This window comes from Engystomops pustulosus, chromosome 10 (assembly GCF_040894005.1).
Source record: "Engystomops pustulosus chromosome 10, aEngPut4.maternal, whole genome shotgun sequence".
NCBI classification, from domain to species: domain Eukaryota; kingdom Metazoa; phylum Chordata; class Amphibia; order Anura; family Leptodactylidae; genus Engystomops; species Engystomops pustulosus.
Genome location: NC_092420.1, coordinates 54,829,467 through 54,856,557, shown reverse-complemented (window position 1 = coordinate 54,856,557; position 27,091 = coordinate 54,829,467). Strand labels below are relative to the sequence as shown.

At 42.0% G+C, this 27,091-nt stretch overlaps 2 protein-coding genes across 7 annotated transcripts in view; one reads left to right on the top strand and one right to left on the bottom strand.

Moving 5' to 3' along the window:
- Positions 1-20,249, bottom strand: part of SLC25A24 (solute carrier family 25 member 24) — a 30,832-nt gene extending 10,583 nt beyond the window's left edge. Inside the window, exons 1-8 of one of the 4 annotated variants that reach the window (XM_072129212.1) lie at positions 20,109-20,249; positions 16,894-17,107; positions 15,660-15,866; positions 3,369-3,495; positions 3,037-3,124; positions 1,961-2,072; positions 534-692; positions 196-345 (exon numbers count right to left, since the gene is read on the bottom strand). In XM_072129212.1, the coding sequence (XP_071985313.1) occupies positions 196-345; positions 534-692; positions 1,961-2,072; positions 3,037-3,124; positions 3,369-3,495; positions 15,660-15,842 (819 nt within the window). In that variant the 5' untranslated portion in view covers positions 15,843-15,866; positions 16,894-17,107; positions 20,109-20,249. Of the gene's footprint in view, positions 1-195; positions 346-533; positions 693-1,960; positions 2,073-3,036; positions 3,125-3,368; positions 3,496-15,659; positions 15,867-15,991; positions 16,100-16,893; positions 17,108-18,665; positions 18,813-20,108 lie in introns of those variants that run through there. The other 3 variants (XM_072129213.1, XM_072129215.1, XM_072129214.1) reach the window with 3 other exon arrangements.
- Positions 19,195-27,091, top strand: part of EEIG2 (EEIG family member 2) — a 28,362-nt gene continuing 20,465 nt past the window's right edge. The window contains exons 1-7 of one of the 3 annotated variants that reach the window (XM_072129218.1): positions 19,195-19,346; positions 19,740-19,905; positions 20,042-20,281; positions 23,290-23,410; positions 24,011-24,040; positions 24,384-24,500; positions 26,684-26,730. In XM_072129218.1, coding sequence (XP_071985319.1) covers positions 20,133-20,281; positions 23,290-23,410; positions 24,011-24,040; positions 24,384-24,500; positions 26,684-26,730 — 464 coding nt within the window. In that variant the 5' untranslated portion in view covers positions 19,195-19,346; positions 19,740-19,905; positions 20,042-20,132. Of the gene's footprint in view, positions 19,394-19,739; positions 20,282-23,289; positions 23,411-24,010; positions 24,041-24,383; positions 24,501-26,683; positions 26,731-27,091 lie in introns of all 3 variants that reach the window. The other 2 variants (XM_072129216.1, XM_072129217.1) reach the window with 2 other exon arrangements.

The window sequence follows — 27,091 nt, the reverse complement described above, 5'->3', positions numbered from 1 at the left end:
AACCGAAGAAGCATAAATGTTCCCCATGGCCATATAAGAATAGTAGCTGTACATTTGAGGAACCACAAGGTCTTACACAGAAGTTATGTAAGAGTTCAGAAGCATCATCCATGTAAGGAACCCTATTAAAGTATTGCAAAATAATATGTGAAATGCCCATTGTATTTTACATTCTGCAATGAAGAAATCTATTACCTGTTCGTATGCCCAGAATTTCATGGCGGTCTCTGGGGCAATTTTGATGACATTCACTCCATTTCCTCTCCACAGGGACCGGACGCCTCCTTCTTTCACCATTTGTTTCAGACCACCTAGTATATTTGAGTTTCCTTTAGAGCCATGAACCTGACAAATGAAAGAAATGAGTCATTAGGGCACAAGCAGAAAATACCGTACTTCGAACCATTATTATTAACCATGTAAAAGCCAAGGCAAATAGAAAATATCTACAAGCAATCTTTGCTGTTAAAATGTATCTGTAAGAACTACATTCGTTACGTAAGCCCTCTATATATTTATAGCTGAAATGGTACCTGCATCATGACTTTCAGACGATCGAGGGGAGCAGTTCCTGTACGGGACACAGCACCAGCCATCCCACCAGCCAAGAGCTGCTTCCACCACTGACCAGTCTTCTTCTCTTCTTCTGTGAACTCATCAGGGATTGTGAGGCTGTCACCGATATCCAAAACCTGGTAAAAGTATGTTACATGCATCATATAGGAGAAGTAAATCACACTCTACCTTCTCTTTAGTATGATTGAATACTGCAGAACAAGTACAAATTACAAGTACCTATATGCTCGAGTATAAGCCGAGACCCCTAATTTTACCACCAAAAAACTGTGAAAACCTATTGACTCGAGTACAAGCCGAGGGTGAGAAATGCATTGGTCACAGACCCCCCCCCCCCCAGTATATAGCAAGCCAGCCCCCAGTAGTATATAGCCAGACAGCTCCCAGTAGTATATAGCCAGCAAGCCCCCAGTAGTATATAGCCTGCCCAACCTGCCCCCAGTAGTATACAGCCAGCCCCCCTGTAGTATACAGCCAGCCCAGCCTGCCCCGTGTAGTATACAGCCAGCCCACACTAGTATACTGCCAGCCCAGCCTGCCCCTTATATACTCACCCTCCGGCGGCCCCGATGTGCAGCGCTGCTCCCCCAATGTCCGCACGGCTCCTGTGTCTTCCACAACGTCTTCTTTCTTCTATATCAGGCTGCGGCCATGTTTCTTCCTGGACGGCAGGCGCATACTATGACGCGGCCACTGCTGACGTCATACTACATGCCGTCCAGGAAGAAACATGGCCGCGCCCTGCAGCCTGATGCAGAAGAAAGAAGACCGGCACAGAAGACAGAAGAGGAGCTGTGCGGACATTGGGGGAACGGCGCGGACATTGGGGGGAGCAGCGCTGCGCATCGGGGCCGCCGGTGGGTGAGTATATAAGGTTTTTTTGTTTTTTTAGTACTGGGCTCGTTTGTTGACTCGTGTATAAGCTGAGTTGAGTATTTTCACACATTTTTTGTGCTGAAAAACTCTGCTTATACACGAGTATATACGGTTAATCTCAACACTATGGAGAAGATTTATCAATCTGTCGACACCAGAAAACTGGAGTCATTTGTACCCGAAATACTATGCACCACATTTACTAAAGGTTTTTGACCAATTTTAGGCTGTCTTCAAAAAAGGGAAACGTCTTGAGTAAAAGAGAGTGCGCCAGAAAATTCAATATCGTGGTGCAGGAAACTAGACCTAAAAGGAGGTGCAAAGTAGAACTTGCCGCTCTTATACTGCACCAGATTGATCTTACGGCATCAGTCACAGTAATTCATCTGGAGCAGCACAGAACGAACTAACTGTATAGTTCTACTATACACTGATCTAAAGACCGACACATTAATACATATTCCCCTATGGCTGTGCAGCTTTTACATCCTTAATAACATGAGATTACCGTTGAATGCTTCCAATATCGGATAATTTCTTCAATGTTATCAGCTGGGTTAAATAGAAAATGATCCCTCCATTCATTCCAGTCAACAGTAAGGGTTCCATCTGCATCCATGCTGTAATTCAAAAAAAAAAAAGATTACAGTTACGTACATTAAAAGTAAACATCAAATTTATTAAAGAGCTGCTATTTTACTAATCTTTTGACATACTTAAGGTTTAGGTTGGTAGTGATCTGGATTCCAAGATTTCTAATGATTGCTAGACAAAGATGTGGTGATCAGTGCTCGATTGTCCTTGGACTGAAGATCAGAAATGAAGGGGCACAATATTCTGCCCTTAAGTTCAGGGATTATTGGGGTGTCTTAAATCATAACTTGTGATATAAAAAGTCAAAAAACTTTCTAAAGATCTTTCTTACATCACTACATAATAATAGTGATAAACTTTACTTTTTAATATTTGTGCAAAAACTAACCACACATGCAACCCATTTAAGACGTAATTCTTAACCGTGCTATTTCCCACATATTTCTTCTGCAAGCAGCGGAGGTGTCTGGCCTGGGGCTATCCTAGCCTGAACGGACGCGGACTAGGGAGCAATTCTATGCCGAATCACGCATTGTATTAAAGTTCCCCGCCGATGCAGCGCATTGCTGGGATTTATTAGGAGGTCGGAGAGTCTGGCCGATGCTGGGGGCACCATCATACGCTGGTGCACTTAGTGCCAACATATGATAAATGTGCTCCATAATTCCTTTTGTACATGATTTTTTCCAGATTTTTGCCACAGTTATTCCTTATAGACATAGCCACATTACTTTCATTGGCTCCTGCCCACAGCCGATGCATGCACCGCACCCTTGACGAGCAGCTCCGATCCCTGCTTCCATAATTCCAGCCTGGGGAGACATTTTCTATAGCCATTGGCATCGTGAGCTGCGCTCACCCACCGATGACAAACTGGGTGCAAACAAGGGATCACTTTCCAATTTTTGTGGCCAACATGAGACCTTAGAGTTAGAATTCTGGTGCAATATTCCCCAAAAAATATAATCTCTATTTTTTTTTCTTGCTGACCTTTTGAGGATTTTCTCTGCATGATCCTTTGGAATGTTAATGCCCAAAGTCTTAAGTGAGTTCATGATCTCAGAAGCTTCAATCTTCCCTGAAATGCAAAAAGAAACAATATTTTAACTGGAGAACAAAATAACATACTTCTACCTGCTCAGTACGCTTCTTGATTGGGCTTAAAAATCTACAGCTGTTTAAGCAACATCACGCCCCTTTTAAAGACACCTAAAAGCCATCTAGCAAGGTGCAAAAATGCCTAAAATAGATGATAAATGTCATGCGCAACATTTGAAATAGAATTATGCCAATGTTTATTGGAGAGAATATAAGGGTCTCACCATCTGCATTTTTGTCCAGACTGGTAAATGCAATTTTCATCTTTTTTTCATGATCTTCTAAATATTTCATAAATTCTGCAAAATCCAATTGTCCATCCTTATTTGTATCACCAGCAGCAACTATTTTCTATGGAGATAAATTAAGTAATGTTTGTAGACCTTTTAATATACAAAAATGGCATTAAAAGGATTGAGGTACATTTTACATTACATATTCTCACCACGGAGCTATTCTATGAAGAGTTTCATATATGAAGGTGTCAACTATAGCAACTAATCTAATCCCTGCTTTCATGTTTAAACTTGCTAGCCAAAAATAAAAGATGAACTCTTATTGGTAGCTATAGATCACATCACTGGTTCTTGTATGAAAACTGGTCTCAGCTGTCCTGTAGAGATTCATCCATAATAACACAGACATATGTGACCAACATTAAATTCTTCCATACGGATAGAGGACCCTTCCCAGGAGATTGGCGAGGATCCCAGCGGTTGGGCCTCCATTGATCATACACTTGTCCTTTATCTTGTAGATGGGTGGATTAGTATCTTTACAATTTATACCAATGGAGGTCAACAGTGATGGAAAGCAAGGAAATAATAATGATCTTTATATAGCGCCATCCTATTCTGCAGCGCTTTACAAATCAAGTATACATTTTTTTTCTATTAACAGCATCCGGAACAGTCCTTAGGAAGGAATTCAATCTCACTATGGAGATGGCCTTTGTATGCCACTTGAAACAAAAGGTCCCATAACTGCATAAATGAATGCAGCACATCCATACATTTCAACCAACGAGGACCCAGTGGATCTACGTTACAGCTGAAATATCCCGACACATTGGAACAGATTTATCAAGTGTCTGAAAGTCAGAATATTTCCAGTTGCCCATGGCAACCAATCACAGCTCCCCTTTAAAATATTCATGAGCACTTGTAAAATAAAAACTGAGCTGTGATTGGTTGCCATGGGCAACTAGAAGTATTCTGACTTTCAGACAGCTTAATAAATCTGCCCCAATGTCTCTTTATCCTGGGTGCTTTATGGAGCAAAGCCAGCAGGCACAATGATATGACTTCATCCTGCCTGCCGGCTTCAGTGCTTCTTACAGCAGGCAGGAGAGGAGAGGAAGGCAGACACAAGTACCTAGGGGTTTAGTTATCTTTCTAAGCAGCAGCATGCAACAGAAGGGACCACAGTATGAAGATGAGCTGCTTGGGGGGGAACAATATCCGAGTGACCCAAATATGAGGGGGCCACAATGTGATGGGGAGATGGGGGCACTAAGGAGGAAACATACAAGATAGGTTCCATAGGTTTGTTCTCAAGTCGAATTTGTATGTAAGTTTGAACTGTATATTTTATCATTGTAGACCCCGAACAATTGGAGTTTCAAAAAGTTTTGCTGTAATTGGAGCAAGGATTAATCACTAAAACTTTACTACAGACACAGCTGATCATTGCTGTCTGGGACTATAGTAAAGCATCCAGAGAGCTTCACCGGAGGTCACAGTGGGCAGAGGGGTCCGTCTGAATGGTGGGTGTCCTTAAGTAGGGGACCGCCTGTACCTACAGGAAAAGGGTCTGCAAAAAACATACAAGCGTCCAAGTCACTGTGAATAAGGTATAAATGGAATAAGAGCTACATAAAATTTTCTGCATTCAACTCATTACTTATACCTATTCATGGACAGAACCGCACTACAGTTACATGGAACCACACACACACACACACACACACACTTCTGTGACGATCTAAGCAACAAGCTCAGTTTTATAAGGATTTATACAGATAATGAAGAATAACAGTGATAACATTAACAGTTTTCCGCACAGTAGTGTTACTCCTCAGGAGGACTTGGATCACATGAACTCGCCCCTACAGTTCAGAATAGGTCATGTACATAACAGTGATAACAGCTGCATTTGTCAGATGAATGCAGCTGTCACATATTATAGACCTATACATGACAAAAGATTATTGTAGATACTGGCTGAAGTACAAGCACCAGCTTTACAACTCAGGACCACGCCTAACACATAAATAGATTCAACCACGCCGCTGTTTGTATGTTCTTAGGGCCTTTTCACACAGCAGTTTTTTTTCTTTTTTTTTTCTTGGTGTGTGCTGCACGTGTTTTTAACTGACCGTTAATCACATATATTACAAATGGATTTTTAAAATTTACAATGCAAGTTATAAAAATCCCATACACAGGCTGCATACAAAATTCAAAGTCAACCTTTGCATGGGCTTTGGCAAACTTTTTCAATTTTGTATGGTTTGTTTTACGTTGAAATGGCTGCACAATTATCAGTGAATACATTTTGCAGCCATTTTGTGACACGTTCAGGTGGCTTTAGGCTTTCACAGTTTGTTCTGTGTGTTTGCAAGATTTGCCAACCCAAATGTGTAACTTCTGAGCTGTATCCTGCATGTCAGTCCCACAGTTCTGCGTTTGGGGAGGTTCAATCCTCACACGCTGTGGGAGATGTATCAGTGCTTCTACACCTGTTTTCTGGCAGAGAAGCACTGAAATAATCCCAATTTCTTGCACACTTCAAAATGTATGATTAGTCTTGCCTGGAAGGGTTGCAAGCGCTGGTGGAGCGTTCCTGCCCTGTGTTGGCGCACTCGCTAAAGCCTGTGTTGGTTTTCACACAAAACTATACCACATCCAAGTCTCTTGATGTATCCACCACAACAGGGCTTGCATCATACGCAGGCGCACGGGCGAGTATGTGCAAAGTATCGGTCCACATTTCAGGGCTCCTTTATGATAGAATTCAGAGAAAATCTGATGATTGATTTTATCCATTCTTGGGTACTCAGGTCAATGGGTCAGGGAACACCATCTAAAAACACTCAATGTTTCCCTGAACCATTGCTATAGAAAACATAGTCCACAGTCATGTTTTAAATGTGCATTAGAAATGGATGGATCCGATGTGAAAAACTGATACACTAAACAAAATCTCGCAGAAATGGATTAAAATCTAATAAAAAATCATTCGTTTTTCAGTGACGAATGTGACTTTTTTTTTGCAACAGATGAGTAAAACCAGGCTTATTGTGCAACCGTTTGCACATGGCAAACAAGCATCACACAGCAGTGACCTACAAAACACTTCTGAATGGACAATATAAAGTGCTGCAGAAAAAGCAGACACACTGATATGTATCCTATCCAATAGTAAACAGAAGTCTGACATAACTAATACATGGTTTATCATTCAATGAGTAGAAAGGGGCCCCATTACGAAGCCTGTCCAACTAAAAAAAAAAAAAAACTGTGCTGTGTTAGTCAATAACACTGTGCCCATAGCACAGTGATGGCAAACCTTTTAGAGACCGAGTGCCCAAATTGCAGCAAAGACCCGCTTATTTATCGCAAAGTGCCATCACAGAAATTGAATTTGTGATTTATACTCCCTTCTCTGTCACAGTTTTCATTGATACCAGCCCCTGAGGACACCAATAAAGCAGAAATTAGTCCCAGGTAGAGCTGTCACTTTAAAATATCTCTGTGCACAGCAAGTCCTGGGCTGCCTGGGACTGTAGGAAGATACCTGGAGTCATCTCTGGTGATGGCCTGAGTGCCCACAGAAAGGGCTCCAAGTGCCCCCTCTGGCACCAGTGCCATAGGTTAGCCATCACTGCCATAGCACCATGAGACAAAACTTCACTACTTAACTGTACAGGGTCCCTATGGGAACCATATAATGCCAGAGACTATATTTCAGGACCTACCCCATCTACTACCACCAACTGTTAAATTTACTAGAAAAAGTTACCCTGGAACTTTCCAACTAATGCAAATAAAAGGAGACATTGCCACAATAAGGATAATTTTTTTCCCCTAATATAAAGCAATTGCAACGTCCCTGCCAATGCGCATGGCAGAGGAATTTGCGAATAAGCCCTTTTCCTATACAATACATATAAAGGTAATTGTGCAGCGGTAGATTCTGTCTGGATAGGCAAGGGTTAAAGCAATGTTATGTCATCATCCAATGATGTTCCACTGTTTGTAACTGAAGTGTGATTGGAGGAGGAGACCACCTAACAAGGGAGTAACTATCAGGGCGGCACGGTGGCTGAGTGAGTAGCACATCTGCCTTGCAGCACTGGGGTCCTGGGTTCGAATCCCACCCAGGTCAACATCTGCAAAGAGTTTGTATGTTCTCTCCGTGTTTGCGTGGGTTTCCTCCGGGTACTCCGGTTTCTTCCCACACTTCAAAAACATACTGTTAGGTTGTTTAGATTGTGAGCCCCATGGGGACAGGGACCAATTTGACATGCCTGTGCAGCGCTGCGTAATCTGTGTGCGCTATATAAATAAAGAATTATTATTATTATAAACCCCTAGTCAGGGGAGGAGTTAGTCAGTCTCAGAGAGTGTTCCAGAAGCTTCTGACAGGGAAGCATCTTTGAGAGCACCTGCTTTGCTCACAGGCCTCAGCTCATCAACCTGACACAGAGTGACACAGAACCACAAACAGGACAAAGCTGCAGCTTCCAGGATTGGACACAGCTACATCCCAGCCTGCCCCTGCATCCAGGCTGGTGAGACAACTCCTGAGGTTCCTCTCCAAGATCACTCCAGTACTGCATTTGTACAGAATCGTTTGGCGTGTTGTTACCGTTGATTGAATAAAGAACTGTAAGTTACTTTTATGCACAACATTGCCTACGTCTGGTCCCTGCTACTGCTGTATCACCACCAAGGGTGCCCCATCTATCTACCAGGGACACACACTACAGACTCTAAGGGCTGTCCCAGGGAGAACCAGTACTACAGCCTCTCCCTCATCTAATTTCTTGCACACACCACCTGCTGGACACCTGCCAGGCTGTAGGACAACCCTCCGGTCCCCATACCAAGCACCGTGACACTAACGTGCCTAGGCCGCAACCGCCAGCCACTCCGGTATTCTGGGCCCCGGCTGTCTCCAGGCCCCGAGAAAAGGCTAGGCCCCGGTGGGGGATGTTGCACAATGTTCACCAATCAGTGGCTTATAGGTCATGTGGATCTCAGAATTCCTACATGTACCTTCTCAGGCAACTCTAATTTATATTGTGTCTTAGTGGTCACATATATAAAAGTGTACTTCATGTCATGCTTTAGATATTTATGGTGGAAGAAAATAGTACAGGCTGCTGTGCTATTTTTTACCCCTTCATCATAAATAACTGGACACATGATGGAAGGTAGCCCTTCATGCATGGAATTCAAAGGTAAGTGAGAGATTTAACTGCATGGCTTTAGTTTGTATCCATATTTGGTTTCTGTTGGACATGTTGGTAGTGAGAACCCGGTTGAATATGGTTATAATTAAAGGGGTTGCCCACTTGTAATTAAAATTTATATAGTTTCTGTATCAATTCCTCGCAGTTTTCTAGATCTCTTATTGCTGTCTTTCAACAGGAAGCTTCATCGTATACTTCCTGTGGATAAAAACTGGTCCATAGTCCTGTGTTGTCAGGTGCACAGCTCATTAGTAACTGATGGAAAAGTCCCAGATTTCAGCCTCTGTCCTGCCATCCCAGGTATCTGCTCGGCTGTAATGGATGAAGAAAAGAACTGTATACCAGCAGTATTTTTTTTAAATATAGAGCCACAATAGGAGGAGAGGGGGCCACAATCTGTTAATTAGGGGGAAGCATAACGTATTTAGTGGGGCACGATGTATGGAGTAGGAGGAGGGGCGGAGTAAGGCGTGGAACCTAGAAGAAAAAAAGAATGCACAGTGAAGCCTTCTATAAAACAGCAGTTCTCAACCTGTAGGTTGTGACCCTTTTGGGGGTCAAATAAACCTTTCCCAGGCGTTGCCCAAGACCATTGTAAAACACAGATTTCAGATTTTTTTTAGAAAATGAGATACCGTTCCAGAGCCACAGCGAAACCAGGAGACCAGGAGGGGTGGGGTGATCAGCTTCCTCCTGCTGTCTCCCATGGTCTGCTTCCTGTCTGTAGCTCCTCCCCTTTCCCTTGGTCCATCCCCAATGTAAGACAGTACATTATTGATGACTCTCATACATAAGAGGAGACGATCTTCACAAAGATATAGTGCTAGAAAGCACCAGAACAGTGGAGTCAAATTTCGGCCACTTCAAGAAGGCAGGCACACTTTGCAAAAATGAAAACCTTAGTTTTGGCAGGTTATTTATTGCCCAGTAATTTTGGGAATGTGCTTTTTATAGAGGAACCAGTTTTTTTTGTTTCTTTTTTATATAATTCGATGCGTCACAATGCCATCATAAGGGACCTAGTGGGACCCTGCACTCCCCTCCCTCTGTTTTGCAATTAAAGGGCACATGCCCCCCCTCCTTTTTTACGGCATTCACCGCACAGGTTCAGTAACTATTTTATTGTATAGGTTGTTATGGATGTGGTGATACCCCATGTGTAGTGTTTTTGTGGAGTTATTCACTTTTTTATGTTGTGCATGTTATTTTTGAATATGGTAGGATATGGGCTTTAGAGGACTTTCTTTTTTTAATAATTAGGTTTTTTTTCCAATATGGGACATAAATAAATAATCGTTTGATCACTGTAATATACTGCATTACTGATGTATTGTAGCATATTAGGCTGACAGACACAATATTACATTGTGCTGAAATCTAACAAGCATTTTCTGAAGGCAGCTCTGGGGACCTTCATTGTACCCTTGGGCTGCCGTATTTTGAAAAAAGGCTTATGTTACTGGAAATTCGTTACTTGGACATAATATTTTAATTTTGGTTTTATGATATCGAAACATATATATTTTTATACACCATACTTTTTGTAAATTTAATTCAGATATTGTCTGATCTGATAAACTTTTAGGAGTGGACAACTAAAGCACCATGAGTGCTCATTTTTCACCACAATCCTTTTGCGTTTCTACAGGCCCCTTGTAGTATATACCTTTTTTTGAGCTCCGGGAGCTGCTTCTCACATTCCTAATTTTGGTTCAATGTTCCATCAGGACCCAAAAGGATTTAGCAAAAGCATAGACATCAGGGTCTCTCCCTGAACTACCTCATCAGTAACATGAGTAGTAAACTAAACAGTACTCCAGAGTACTTCACAACAATAGCAATAGTATCGTTTTATTGGAATCTGCTCATCCTACTTCGAGCAAGTCTGTTTACAGAGATGCAAAACTACTATCCAAGTGCTACTTTGTGTTTCTTCTTTGAAAGATCCGGAAATCATCCTGCCTAACTGATAAGGAGGTTGCCAGGACATAAGTGAATTATAAAGACTGATTACCCAAAATGAAGATGAAGAAGAGCTTTAAGTGGACCTACTGGGACGTATTTACTAAAGGTCGAGGATCGCACTTTCGTCGGACTGTTCACGGTTTTCACGGCTGTGACAGGTATTTAACAGGGGTTTTCAGTGGGATTGTGTTGCAGGCGATCAGATTGTGGTGCAGCTGCGCTGGATTCCATGTGGCACAAATTGGGGGGGGATTTAACTTTCAAATTGTGTCACAAGAAAATGCACTTACATACACCAGAACGAAGAACGTGAACTCCGGCGGACCTGAGCAGGGAAGCGACACATGCAGGATATCGGGTGCACGATCTTAGTGAAAAGCGGCAGAGTGCATTATCTTCGGACAATGTACTTTTACTTACCGGGTCCTGCGGAGTTCACAAATGTTCCTCATTGTATTTAAGGCTTCTCTTTACTAGAAAAGGATGTAAAGAGCCCGGACTGTAGTGAGGGATTCCAATGGGATTATAGTGATACCATGGGTTAAGGTTTAGTAGTTTGGGCGGGAAAGATTTTCTCAACAAAACCGTGTTGCCATCCTGGGGAGGACTTGCAGGGATGGCTACAAAAGGTGATTGTTCGGGTAGTCATGACTATGGGTTTCCACAGGGTTGGATTTGAGGCAAACACAATGGGGCAGATTTACTTACCCGGCCCATTCGCGATCCAGTGGCGCGTTCTCTGCGCTGGATTCGGGTCCGGCCGGGATTTATTAAGGCAGTTCCTTTGATGTCCACCAGGTGACGCTGCTGCGCTGAAGAGCATCGGAACGCACTGGAATACACCGAGCCGGGCTGAGTGAAGGTAAGTGCAATTTTCGTGACACATTTTTTTAAAAAAAAATGCGGCGGTTTTTCCGAATCCGTCGGGTTTTTGTTCGGCCACGCCCCCTCCGATTTCCGTCGTGTGCATGCCAATGCGCCACAATCCGATCGCGCGTGCCAAAATCCCGGGCCAATTCAGGGGAAATCAGCGCAAATCGGAAATATTCGGGTAACACGTCGGGAAAACGTGAATCGGGCCCTTAGTAAATGACCCCCAATAAGTGTTGCGCAATGGATTCTAGTCTTCCCTCATAAAACTTCTAGACCTGAACCAATCAAGACCCTGTCATCGCCACCACCCCCTCCCATTCTTCTATGTATTTTATATAGAAGAATGTATGTTTGGTTTACAATCTTTGATCTGGTGATAGAAGTCATTTAAGCTATATTGTGAATTTATGATTTATTATGCTTTTCTTGTGTCTGAACGTAAGCAATAGCTTGTGCGTTTCCTAACTATACAGATCGCCATGAGTAAACTCAGCACAACTAAAGTCACAAGCTTCCTCACATTATTAATATTAATTCAGCACTGTAGCAATTAAAGGATCACACCATTAAAAGTATCGGTTTGCTCATGTGAAACATAAATGCTAACAAAGTCACTGTGCAACTTCATGCTCTGCCGTGGAGAAACTTTCTATTATATAAAACCCAATCACACAGAAAGGTGAAGCACAGAGAATTATTTAATAAATTCAATTGTGCATTTTTGATTCTTAGCATTCTTATTCTATACTTGATCAGAGAGCTGGGCCTTAAATAAAAGAAACCCAAATAATAGCATGTGATATTTTATAAACTTACATAGAGAAGGACTGGATTATCCTGCAATGTACTCAGGGAACGTGTTTATTTAAAGGTGTGCACTGCAAGTCAGTGCTTGCAGGTGCACACGACTTATCTCTGGAAGCAGGGGGCTGAGCATAGATAATGGGAGTGATTTATTACAAGGGGAGTCAGTATTGCTAGTACCAGTACTGCAATCATCTCCATCCAAATGTTTAACACTGGCGTGTTTCAGCTACCCAGGCTCATTACTGTAAGTGAGGTCAATGGCATAAAAATGTAAAATCTTTGAAATCTTTGCACAACTCATCCCACAAAAAAAAAAAACTGGGGCGGAGAGAAGGCTGGGACAAAAAGAAGTCAGTTGATCTAGTAAGCAGCCATCATCTAGATTATAAGGCCAGTTTAACATTTGAATTACTGTACAAATATGAATCTAATCAACTGATCACAAAATGAATAAACCATTAAATATTATTGATAATGGATTAACCACTTCTCATCACTGCTCCGCCAAGCAGCAAAATAATTTGAGAAGACAATGCTGTATTGTCCCCCAAATCACAATCCCAGGGTGAATCCTCTCCTACCCCTCAGCTCTTTCAGCTACTACCACTTAGAGGCTATAGCAGCACAGAGCTTGGTAGAAGCTTCCTGCTAAGATGTGGTATTTTTAATCTTTTCTATTTACTAGTCCTGCAAAAAACAACCTCTTTCCCAATATTCTTGGCAGGAAAATAAATTATGGGTCTTGAGACAGGAGAACAGAATATTTCTTAAGTGCTCTACAGATCAGATTCATAGTGACCTGTAGAATAAGGTTATCATGTTATTCATGCCACAACATGAACAGCATAACTTTGGAAGGCAAAAGAAAGTTTTGGGATATCATTATCCCCCCCCCCCATAAAAAAAAAATTCATAGGCGTTTAAGCTACTAAAGAACACAATGGGGCACATTTACTAAGGGTCCACGGACCGTATTTCTGTCAGGTTTCTTGACTATTTCCGATTTGCACCGCATTTAACAGGGGTTTTTGGCGGGCGTGCTGACTTTTATGCGACACAAATCAGGGGGCGTGGCCGTCAGACAACCCGACTGATTTGGAAATTGATTAAAAAATCTAACTGTGTTGAAAGCCATGCACTTAGATGCACCAGGAAGAAGAAGGTGAACTCCGGCGGACCTGAGCGTGGAAGCGACACATGCAGGATATCGGGCGCACAATCTTGGTGAATCGCGCCGGACTTCATCCTCGTCAGGCAATCTTGATGGGGGATCACGACAGGACCGGGCAAGTAAATCTGCCCCAATGCCTTTTATGCCTGAGAAGACAACTACCTGTTTCAGCCTTACTACTTGATCAACAATGGCCACAATATGGTTGTATATGTCTGATTAGGCAGATCACAGTGGGGCACATTTTCTTACACGGTCCCTGCGTGATCCCCGATCCGGACTGTCCGACGAGAATGCACAGCTGCCGCGATTCATGAGGATCTTGCGCCCGATATCCTGCATGTGTCGCTTCCCCGATCAGGTCCGCTGGAGATCACCTTCTTCTTCCCGGTGTAAGTGCATAAATGTAAATGTTAAATCCCCCCCCCCCCCCCCGATTTGTGTTGCGTGAAAGCCAGCGCGATTGTGACACAATAAGATCGCACCACAATCCCCGGCGCGATCTCCTAAAAGTCGGGAAACCTCACAAAATTCTTCCATTAAACCCATAGTAAATAAGCACCAATGTGTTTTACAGAACCCTGCCCCAGGGAAGATTTATCAGAAATGTGAGGTGCAACTGTTCTAGTTACCCATGGAAACCAATCAGAGATCTGCTGTAATTTTATCAATAACTGTGGGAAAATGAAACTTGAGCTCTGATTGCCATTGGCAACTAGAACAGTTCTGTTCTCAGAGACTTCTGATAAAACCCCACATAGATAAAGTGACAGTAAGAGACAAATACAGAGACAGTCAGAGACCAAGACTGTCAGAGAAACTGGAGTCAGAGACAGAGAAACTGAGACAGACACAATCAAAGACGGTCAGTGCTAAAGACAGATTGACACAGAAAGAGACAGTCAGAGACAGTCAGAGACAGTCAGAGACAGTCAGAGACAGTCAGAGACAGTCAGAGACAGTCAGAGACAGTCAGAGACAGTCAGAGACAGTCAGAGACAGTCAGAGACAGTCAGAGACAGTCAGAGACAGTCAGAGACAGTCAGAGACAGTCAGAGACAGTCAGAGACAGTCAGAGATATACAATATTTTTTTGTTAACCCACTCTATGTTGTTATAGCTAAGCCTGGGGATACAGCTAGTAGATTAATAAAGTGCAGGCCTGGTTTATAGTGGGAAAGGTTCAATACAGAGAGCAAAGTAACAAATGTGTCATCCTGATGACAAGCCTCACCACTCCCTGTAGGTATTGATCCTGCAGAGGAGAAACCAACTGCCACAGATCTAACCAGGGGTCATAGCAAGGCTTAAGAAACTACTGCAAGGTGTAAATCACACAAACAAAACCTAAAAAAAAAAAAAAAAATTATGACCCAGGCAAGTTCCTCCCAGTGCAGATACTAGTCCGGGCGCACTAGGGTCATAGTTACCATTCCTAAAATGCTATTGAAGCAGATATGTTGCTGAATTGTCTATTAATTATTGTATCATTAGGTTGACAGTAATCTTCTGTGGATCTGTATAACAATTTTAGGATCCTAATTTTAAGTAGTTAATATCTACTGTCTCCCTAGATCTTTACTAGTACAAATCATTAATGCACCATTTTTACAACTACAATTCTGTAGAACTATAGCAGCTTCTGCTGCGGTTGTACAGCTTAGGCTAGGGTTAGATTATGTCTGTGGATGTAAGCAGCGCTGTGCATCCATGATGTCCCGGCCAGCAACAATTGACTTAATTCTGGTGCAGTTTTAATCAATGAATATTATATAGTAACATTTAGGCTTTATGCTCTGGACTGTGTGCAGTTTGTGGCCTGTAGGACATTGACATGTAAGCTCGCACCAATGTGCATTAGAAATGCCTGGCCCGGTCAGCGCAGTGAAACACGAAGTAGTCAAAAATATACGTTTGTGTGCATGAGGCCTTATAACGACTACCAAATAAAGAAAAGCTTAGTTCCAGCACAGTCTTAGGAATTTAAGAAGCGGGACACCCCTAAGTATTGCACGTGATGACTGCAGTGCAGTACTATGGGTAGTCTATAAGAAGAATAATGAATGTACAAATAATTAACTGCAGAACTGTAAAATAGACAAGTTTGTACTAAAAACAGTGAAGCCATAACGACTACTCACAGAAGATAAAGACCAAAGTATCGGATGTCTGTACTAGTGTTCCTCAGAGCTTACAATCTCTCATCACACATGATCTTACCTCTTCAGCTCCTGTTGCAACTGCCATGCCCATAGCTTTGAGGCCCTGCTGCAGCTCCAAGATGTCCACCTTTCCATCCTTATTGACATCTAGTTTATTGAAGAGCTCTCCGTACTTTGCTCTCGTGTCGGATCCCTCGCAGACAGCTCGGCTCAGCATCAGTTTCTTCATGTGCTCATACATTGTGGCGGCTGCAGAAGTGCTGGGCTTGGAAGACAAAGCAGATGTTAAGGAAAGAGAGCAGGATACTAAAGGCCAAAATAAAAAATGTAGCAAAGCAAGTAATATAGCTGTCACAGGAAAACGCCCAGACACAGGGAGGACTCAGCTACCTCAGGGAGGGCCTTAGAGGGAATTCCCTGCACTGAAGGAAGGGGAGGGAGGGGGATACCTCTGCTTGTCTCCACCCTGCCCTGCTGTCTTCTCTACACAACCCTCTCCACCCCCTGGACTTTTTCTTACTTCACCCATTAACCCTTCATTTACCACTGATGCTGATCGTATAGAAAAAAAAATGTGTTGCAGATGAGTGTTGAGAAAACAATGTTACAATGTTTTGACCTATTATTCCACCATTATAACAGCATCAATGCACATCCGTATAATGTGAAAGATCCCTTTATGGTAAGGAGCAGCGGTGGGCAATAGAATCCAGTCTGTTTCTAGGCTTCTTAAATCCTGATGTAAAAACAGATACATAAAATGTATATAATATTTTCAATTCAGTTGTAACTGTAATAAGCATAGCATACTATAAAATGGTCCTGCAGGAGTAAGTTTCATAGGCTAGTTTGGTCAAAGAATACAGGCGGTCCCCTACTTAAGAACACCTGACTTACATACGACCCCTAGTTACAAACGGACCTCTGGATTTTGGTAATTTGCTGTACTTTAGTCCCAGGCTACAATAAACAGCTTTAACAGTTATTAATGGTGGCTGTAATTAAGATTTATTGTTAATCCTGGTTCTTATTACAATCCAACATTTTTAAAATCCCATTGTCACAGAGACCAAAAACATTTTGACTGGGGATACAATAATAAAGTATACGGTTCCGACTTACATACAAACTCAATTTAAGAACAAACCTACAGACCCTATCTTGTATGTAACCTCGGGACTGCCTGTACACATTATTTATATATTCAACCTGAAACCAGAACAGCTCCTTAACAGTGGGCCAACCACAGTGCCTGAGACAGGATAGTTATATATGATGCAAGGAGTCCTTACCTTGTAACAGCAAGGCCAAACTAATCATGATCGGGCTCTTTCAGACCAGCATGTCCATTGCGCATCAGTAAAAAAAAAGGGGGTTTTCATTTGCAGTCTGCGTGGTGTCCCCACATTTATTTTCACATCTGTATGGCATCCTTTTTTCACAGCCACAAAAAGAAAGGATGGTTGGCTAAAATTAGATGGCAAAAAACTGGCTCCCTAGAATCATCTAAACAAAAGAAAATTGGGGAAATGTATTAAGAGCTGGCTCGTCCTGCACATGTCATGTTATATACTAAAAAGCTATGCCAGGGACTAATGGTGGTGTGAGGGCGGTGTGGTGCTGGTTGTGAAAACCACATACAAATGAGGAATTTATTAATTGACATTTACATCTAACCCGATTGCATGCGTTTCTGTGGAAACGCATATGTGATCAGGCAGAGGCCAGCCCCCTGTGCGCTAGCGTCGCGTTATGAACGGACTACTAGCGGAACGTGTGACCGTGGCCTAAAGGGCATGGCATCTGGAAAGGGGAATGGTCATTCAAAAAAATAGTCTGTGCCCCAAAATAAAGCCAGTGGTCCACATTTATTACACTGTACTACATGCAGTTTGCCTCACCATAGTGCAGAGTGCACCCCATTCATTAAGACCGGAGCAAGGTCTTCAGGTACCCGATGCACCCTGCGTGCAATCAAAGTGTATGAACTGTTTAACGGGCATGCACCATAATTATGTTGCACTTCCGACATAAATGTGCAGGCCACTGCGAATACGCACCGGAATGCCCCTTTAGTGGCACATTATAGTGTTGTGGCATGCCAAACACTAGTCCAAAAGAGCCCTTACAATTTAGAGCGACTGTTCTTCAGGGCGCGTTCACACGTTACGCTTTGGTTGCATGTTCATTGCGTTTTAAAATGCATTACAACAGCTGAGGAGAGGTGATTTGCCTAATTACATTACTATTTACATTGTTTATGCTATGTTAAAGCATGTGTCAACAAAACGCATTAGTTAACACTATGTTAACAGATTCGCTAACATCGCGTTTACAATGCGTTTTGTAAATGCAAATGTTAACAGTAATGTAATTAGGCAAATCACCTCTCCTCAGCTATTGCTGAAAACGCAATGAAAACGCAACCAAAGTGCAACGTGGGAATGCGCCCTCAGGGCGCGTTCACACGTTGCGCTTTCGTCGCGTTCATAACGCAACGCAAGCGCACAGGGGGCGGAGTTTGGGGCGATCGCATATGCGTTTCCCGGGAAACGCATGCGATTGATAACCCGATCGCATGCGTTTCTCTGGAAACGCATATGCGATCGCCCCAAACTCCGCCCCCTGTGCGCTTGCGTCGCGTTATGAACGCGACGAAAGCGCAACGTGGGAATGCGCCCTCAGGGATGAAATGAGGTCCTTTACACACACGTGAAGCAGACATTTTCAGAGTTAGATCAGATTTCAATCTGTTTTCTTTTACATTTTGTAATTGTTGTCATGCATGATTGTGATTTATATCCTATTGCAATGGATCATGGAAAAACTTGGACTTGTAAAGTGCAAGTTTCACATAAAAAAAATGAAAAAAATGAAAATCCATTCAATACAATGGGTTAAGATCCAATGCAAATCCCACTGAATATGTGTGTGAAAAATGCTTGCGTGAAAGGGCCCTGTATCCCATGATACACATCCTCTGATCTGTGGTCTGTCTGTGAAACAGCCGACCTCCTGCACGTGAGCATATTTTTCCTATGGCCCCACATACACACTACATTACCTTATTCTGAGCAATATGGCTGCAAAGACGGTCCAGCTTTTCAAAACATACTGTATGATTGGCTGTGTATTCACACTGGGGCTACACACAGACAGGATAAAAACATATTTGCATATTTCTCAGAATTCCCTATTGGAGCATCAATGGCTATAAGTCTCCACATGGCTGTAAGGTGGCCATAACTGGCAAAGCCTCTGTAAGGAAAACTCTTACTAACTGACCAAAGGCAAGAAAAGTAGTCTGTGCGAGCCATAATACAACGCTAAGCAATGGCATTTGTACTGGAGAACATGTCCAGAACCTTGCATCGTGGCAATAAACTATTTCCAGTCCACAGCAACCTCTGTCCTCTAGATGTCGCTATGCTCACACTCCAAGCTTCATAATTACCCCATACAGTACTAAGGCTCCTTATTAGTACTCTGCATTACCCAAAGAACGTCACTAGGTGTCACTGTATGACAGGAATGCGACACGGCAAAGAAAATTACATAGATTCGGATACTGCAAACCCCACATCTATTCGCTAGAGGTCACTAGTGAGACAACGCCTTCTACATGACACACAGACAGCTACGGAAGCCGAGAAAAGACAGAAAGAGATGAGGGCGATCCGGGCGGGACACGGAGGAAACGACTTGTGCAACGACAGGGGCAGTGCACGGAATATAACATCTAGGGGTGAGCTACGGGACTCCACGTGCAGGGGATATCTGGAGACGAGACAGGTCAGATGTCTGCGGGACAATACTGCATGTAAACACACGTCCACAGCTGGAGCCTGTGCAGATCCCTGGGCTGTATGGCTAAAAATACATGGACACTGCTCCTGCATATAGATACTAGTCAGCTCTGCATATCCGCCAGCCCTGCACCATGCAGGAAATATTGGGGGGTCACCACACCCTATTATCAATGGGGCTTTCTGCACAGTCACCTATAGGATAGGAGTCCAGGCCAGAATGGGTTAATGAGTTCTGTAATTGATGTGACATTCTTGGGGAGACAGATTTTTGGGGAGATGCACGGAATGTAGGGTGATGCTAAAATTTTGTACGTTTTCCCCCTGTACAGGACTGTATTCACATCTATGAGACGCTGCAGGGTGATGCCTGTAAATGTATCTGGAAAATAGAGACGATCAGAATGACATCAGCTCCTGGATCCTCCGGCCAGAGAAGGGCGGATAAAGGAAAGCGGACAGCGCAGGCGGGATGGCAGATCTGAACTGGTAACACAGGTATTTTCCTGGGAAAGAAGTGGAATCTCCAGAACCCTTTGAACTTTTCCCCTTTTTTTGGATTTCCTTCCCTGCCGTCCCTGGAATGTACTTTGCATTACACAGCACATCAGTAAGTCATATATTTGGTTCACAGTGACTGAAAAACCCATCAAGAGCAGGATTTCTTTTATTGTATTGAGCATCAGCACTCATATCCTCACCCTGTGGCCTCCCGAGCCCAGTTTATGGCTTTCATGATGATGAAAAAGAAGAAATTTAAGTTTCGGGTGGATTTTGAGCTGGACGAACTTTCATCCGTTCCGTTTGTAAATGGGATTTTGTTCTGTAAGATCCGCTTGCTGGATGGCGGCAGCTTCAGTGTTGAGTCCACCAGGTAAGTGGCTCTATAAGTGATGGTAAGGAGCAGCAGGTGTGGCTGGATCATCCTCATGTTATTTTATAGTGTTCCTCATATATCTAAAGGAATGACTATCCTGTAATGGTGTCAGCATTAAGATTCAGTTGTCTCCAGAAAGTTGTTATGGGGTTAATAAGAACCTGAAATCACCTCTAGGGTTTCACAGATTAGGATGTGGCAGAAGTCTGTGTAACACCTCCATACAACTATTTAGCTGCTGTTATTTAACTTTTTTATCATTTTTACTATAGTTTTTTTGACATTTTACACATTGCTTAGATATTAACCTTTTATATGGTTTACAAAAACCCCTGTTTTATATATTTATTTTAAGTTTGAAGCAGCACTTAAGACTTCTTAGCTTCTTTTTTTTTTGTTCATTGAATGTTTTTATGTTAGACATGATGGGGCTGGGGCATGTGATCGCTTGCACAATATATTGAAATACAGTTTTGCAGTATAGTGTACTTTTTCAGCATTAGCTTATTAGGTAATTCCTTAGGTCTTTGTCAGACCTTTGACTGCTGGGTCAAACACTCTGGAGGGAATTTATTAAGACTGGTGTTTTACTGGCCAGTCTTAAAATCTCCATCCCCAGCGCCAGCCCAGATCTACTAAGAGCTGTGGGTGTTAGATGTGGGCGCACTTTCTGCCCTGCTTAAACCAGGTGTGATCTTGTGAAGATTTCTGCTATAGTATCCTCCAGCATTTATCTAAAATAAATGTTGTGGCCGAGGCGCTCACAGCCCTGTCACACCTAAGGCCAGCAGCACACGTAGCGTTTTGAACCCGTTTTTGGGCCGTTTTTTTAGCAATCTTGTTTGAAAAGCATGCGTTAAAAAACGGTGCGTTTTTTAACGGACTGCTTAAAACGGGCCAAAAACAGGTTCAAAACGCCAAGTGTGGCATCACCCTAAAGTGGAGTGCTGGGTGGAAAACTTTCCAAAGTGGTAGAAAGATTTAGGGTGATGCCACACATGGCGTTTTTAGTCCATTTTTCCCAACTATCTTAAGAGATAAACAGGTTGTAAGCAGCCAAATGCATGGTAAACTGCCAAAAACAGACTGAAAACGGATGTTTAAAAACAGACCAAAAACGCCATGTGTGATATCGGCCTTAAGTGGAAACACATCTGTGATTAGGCAAAGCCTCTCCCTGAGACATTTGCATTGCATTTCAAATCACAGACGCAGTGTGTGAACAAGGTCTGAGAGTCCAGAATACCCTGTTCACATGCAATTTCTAGCTAATACTCTTTGTTGTTGCTTCTTTTGGTAAAACTACACATGTATCTTAGAGGTAATTACTTGCATATCTTTCTTACATACTTTATAGTCCAGCAATGACAAAACAGATTTGTACTTGTTAGATCCTCTCTGCCTTAACCAGTGCAAGTCTGTGGGTGCCCCTATACCCACAATATATGCACCTCGTACATGTACAGAAGCCTCTGTACTTGGTTAATGGCAAGCAGTGAATTCAGAAGCATTCTGGCTGTATGGCTGGCACAGTACTTAGAAAGTCTGTACATGGATCACTGATCTCTATTACATCCATGACACAATGATTATAACCTATACGCAGTTTAATGACCCGGGACACTGTTATTGTTCTGTACGGCTCGGTACGGGGGAGTCTTGAGATCTATTTTAGATTGATATTGTAATGGTGATATACAGGGGTGAAGTATTTTCCTCTGATGCCAGTTTAGATAAAGATGTCAGCCATTTGCAGATCACTTGGGGTGCATTCACACATGGCTTTTGCATTGCGTTTACAATCGGAATGCAGCCACCCTGAAATGGGGCTTGGCCCAGTTGAATATGCATTTTCAGTGAAACGCATGAAATCAGTAAGTGTTTTTTTATGTACACAAAGGCAAAACACCGGGTGCTTTTTGCCTATCGCATGCATTTCACTTGAATAACAGATGCGATTGGACCGAGCTCCGTCCCCCAGTGTTTGCATTAAGTTTGTAGATGCAATGCAACCGCTTCTTCTGAACGCACCCTCATATAAGGGACATCTTGATCTCCACAATTGGAGTCACATCATGAACACAAGCACTTTGGGCTGCAGATATGTGTATTTTTAGGGTGATTAGTCACGAGCCTTGAACATACAATTTAATCGATCTTTGCCTTTATATGTGACGCGCTTGAGGAAGCGATGAGTCAAATCTTAGGAAGCGATGTCCTACATCAACCATGTGGTCAGCATTTTGTTTTGTTGGCATTGGCAACCAGAGCTGCCCAAACCACATCTGCCTGCAGTGTGTGTGGAAGAGGGAAAATCCCACACAGTCCATTATTACTCACCCCGTAACTAGAACACAGAAGTTATTATTATGGTGTCGGCAGGAAGTTCACAAAAAGAAGTATCACTTGCTCACAAAATCTGACTGGCAATACCTGGGCCATGTGCTGTACAAATTTCATGTAAGGCTCAGTTCACATCTCGGTTATTTCTTTCAGTTATTGTGAGACAAATTCAGTAGTAGTGGGACTCACAGTACACGTGTTTTAAGTCTTTTCATTGTACCTTATCTCTCTATGGAGCTGATGAAGATCACAAAGTACGGTGTTCGGCAATCTCCATCAGTTCCATAGAGATGAACGCTGTAGCCCGGCCATACACGAAAACCTGCTCCAGTCATCTCGGGTAGCAAGGAGGTTTCGGATGGGGGTACATCGATCTTCAAACTGTGTGGATCCCGTCAGAGACCCCCAACGATCAGCAAGTTGGGCCCTATTCTGTGGAGAAGGGTGGGGGGGGGGGGGGGTTGGCAACAGTTTTCTTAAAATTATTTCAACCACCTGAGAATAGAAAATAAATGCTCTGCTTTATTCCCAGAACCATTCACAGCACTTGTTTTATTATTATTGCGTGGCCTTATATTGCAGTGTAGCCCTATTTAATGTGCAAACCATTTTACATGCCAGCTTGCTGCTTCTTATATTATTTACTCTTCATATTTTGGCAGAGAGGTTGTTCAAGCTAACAGTGTCCACTGGAAAAAATGCTTTTCCTTCATGTGCAAGATGAGCGCAAGTGCAGCCTCCGGTATCCTGGACCCGTGTATCTGTAGAGTATCTGTACGAAAGGTAAGACTGCCTCCTCTGCTCTATGAGATGAAGCAGGAATGGAAGTGCTCTGTTCTTGCTGCCTCATCTGTTTATAACAGAAATCATTAAAGATTTTGACGGATCTGCCTTACAATGGATTGAAACAGCAACTAATGGACTTCGTTGACTGGTGGTGTTCGGCGTGGTTTGGTTGTGAAGTCAATAAATCTAATAACAATTGTCCTTCAAATTCTTGCTTTATGACAAGTGGTGAATTTTCTAAATTGTCTGGCCTTTGTGTAAATAAAGATTTATGACATGAAGATTGTTCTCATCTACTATTTTGTGGCCAACATTTAATGTGTCCCCCAGTGGCAGATGATGAGGATCTGACATTTTGGAGCTCATATGTCTGATCCATTTGATTTCTTGGGATATAAGTTTCTGGCTTTGGCACTTATTCTCCTGTCCCCACTGTGTATGACAAGTATTTATATGAATAGGTATAGACCGGGGGATAGCTATGGGTCAGCAGCCATTTAAGTTGTGTAAAGCTTTAGAATCCATTGCTGTTTATTGAGGTTTCTCATTACATGGAAAAATGTAAGTTCACTAATATTTACCTCTTACCTATTTTAGGAGCTAAAAGGTGGAAAGGCATACGCAAAGGTAAAAATGTATTTACACATTTTTTTTGCAGATTCACTTTACTCTGTGTTTGTAATGATAAATTGATATAAAACAGATTGATATCTCTGTGTAAGTACAGGCATGTATCTATAGTAGGGGCAGAGGGCACAGACACACCTGGAGCCTAAGGGGGGGTTTATAAGGTTCCTCTTCCCCATATGAAGAATCCAGCAGTACAACTTATGTCTGACTGTCTACAATAACATGTATAATCATTGGTAGTTTATCTCTGTGTTGCCCAAAGCTGTTTTTTTTAATTTGATCTTTTACTGTAAAATGTGTTGATAGGTTTTGCCCATACATTGTGTTTGTTTTCCTATAGCTTGGATTTGCAGACTTGAACCTTGCAGAGTTTGCTGGCTCTGGCAACACTGTACGGCGATGCCTCTTAGAAGGATATGACACCAAAAACACAAGACAAGATAACTCTATATTAAAGGTGAGTATAGTTAATATTACATCTTTTTTTGTTGTGATGTTGAACTGACGGAGAACTGGACAGATTCCAGGGGACCTCTTGCCTGTGCACCATGAAGGACTAATTGTGTTGCGTCCATTAAATGGCGTCTACGGGGGCATCACGTAACTCTCTTGACAACTATGCGTTACATGTGCAGTCACACGATACCCCTGTAATTGCACTGCAGCAGATAAGGTTTCAACTAGCAGTGGGAGGGGGAAGTTCTCCCTTCACAATGTAACATCCTGTGAAGCTACAGCACGGATGGGCTCTGGTAACACCCCAGGAGCCTTTTAGGGGCATAATTTTATAAGTTGATTTTAGAAGGAAGGAGGCCTGGGATAACACATATAAGAAGATACCACAGTCACAGTGCCTGGATCTATGAGTATATGACCCTGGGTAATCATGCAGTGAAATTCATCTCTTTTTGGCTTATTTTCACGTGACTTTGTGGAAGAGGTAAAATTTCACATAAATGAGGGAACTCTAAAAAGAACATTTCTTACCCTAGTAGAGGGGACTAGTCTAGTAGGGAGCCAGGTTCCCTTCAAAGAAATTACACATGTTTGGGATTATTCTACAATTTATTGTTTGGTATAAGATTATTTGTTAATGGAGAACATTTTTTTTTTTTTTTAAATCATTTGTTTGTTTTCTCATTATAAATCTTACAATTAAATAATGCTCATCCTGTTCTGGTACAAATTAAAATTTGTAAATTAAAAAAGATAAAGTGTCTTTCCAAACTCATTAGCCATTAAAATATATTTATTTATTTATTTTGAAGAAATTTAATGCAGATTTTTGGTCCCTTTAGTAATGAAAAGATAAGTAGAGCAGACCTTGCATGTTCCCCCGCAAATTCTTCTGTTAGAGTAATTTTATTTAGGGAGTTACTGGGGCACATTTAGTTACCCAGTCCAGTGAGATCCCTGAATGTGCATTATCTGACGATAATTCACTAAGATCCTGCGCCCAATATCCTGCATGTGTCGCTTCCCCGCTCTGGTCCGCCGGAGTTCACCTTCTTCTTCCAAGTGCATTGTCTTGCGTAACAATTTGAAAGTTTAATCCTGACCTTATTACACAGGGGGCGTGAATAAATTATGAGCCCTCGGAGCCAGCGTATCCAGATCGCCTCTGTCTCATTAGCATATAAAGTTTATATTCTTACAATAAGGATACGCAGGACTGTTTTATATAGCTATAACAATGTCAGACATGGGAGTTATAGGAGTCTATTATCAGTATATCTGATGGTAGATGTCCTGTAATGTCCTATAAAGTTCATTGTGAATAACCAATCCGCTTCCAGTATGTGCCTACACAAGTTTTTTATTTTAAAAAAAAAAACGGGATTTCACAGAGCTGATAAATATTCAGGTGTACATAATAGTTGTTTTTAGATAAAAAACCATGTTTTTAGCTTATGTATACAAATACTTTGTAATAGCTAAATCTGTGTATCCTGCAGCGCAGAACTCATCTAGAAGCTCTGTCATGGTTACATAGTTTTGTAGGAGATGATTGTGAATTATTAAATATTCTCCTTCCCGGCTAATGCACTTTCAGCTCTGGGATCTAAACACTTTTGCTGTCTCTCTTGCTCTTGTTGCCATTATAGATTTCAAGCACTGCCGGGAGGGATTGGATCAGAATTTATTATTCCTAAAAGCTTCAGGCAGATATTTCAGTGAGAGAGAGAATAGTGGTTTTCCATTGTTCCATCAGCTTGTTTTTATTACATTTACTAGGAGAATAACAGGATGTGAGCCCAGGCTTTTTGTGATAATTGTAAAAAGTTTATTTAGGTTTTTTTTTTCCCTAGCTTTGCATTTTGGGCTTAATTTTTTTTCTAGAACCGATTGAACATCAAAAGAGAAATATTCCTACCAAATGCTTGGTACGTCACTTACAGACTTGTGGCCATTGACTTTTTTTTGTGTTCTTGATATTTTATTTACAAAGAAAAATAAAGTAATTTAATATGTTTTTTGTTTTTATTTAACAAGTACCACAACGCACTGGCAAATATTTTAGCTTCGGGGCCAAGCAAAGGATTTAAGTTCAGCTTAAGTTTGAACAGCATAAGACTACACAGCTTATTTAGAGTCCGCTACACGGAAATGCATAAGTCTTTTATGTCGATTTTTATATAGGTTGGAATCAGTATGCAGCTCATGTCTGGAGACCCGTGTTTCAAAACGTGAGTTACTCTTGTATTAAAAAAAAAACTTTTTTTTTTTTTAATTTGAAAATTGTTTTCTTATTTCTTATCAGCCTCCCTCTTTCCTTCCTGCCTTTTTTAACCTAGGCTTAATTCTCTCTTGCTAATAAGATGGACAGATTTCATAGTTTATTTAGAAGGGATGGGGAAGGAGCGAGTCACAGCAGCTATGTCTACTCTGAGAGGACTGCAAATCTACAGAGGCTGTTAGAAAAAGAAGATTGCAAGCTACATAAGTTCCCATAGATACAATCTCTACCCACTGATCATGGTATTCCTCTCTAATTTTAAATCTCTCATATACAGGCGGTCCCCTATTTAAGGATACCCCGTAGTTACA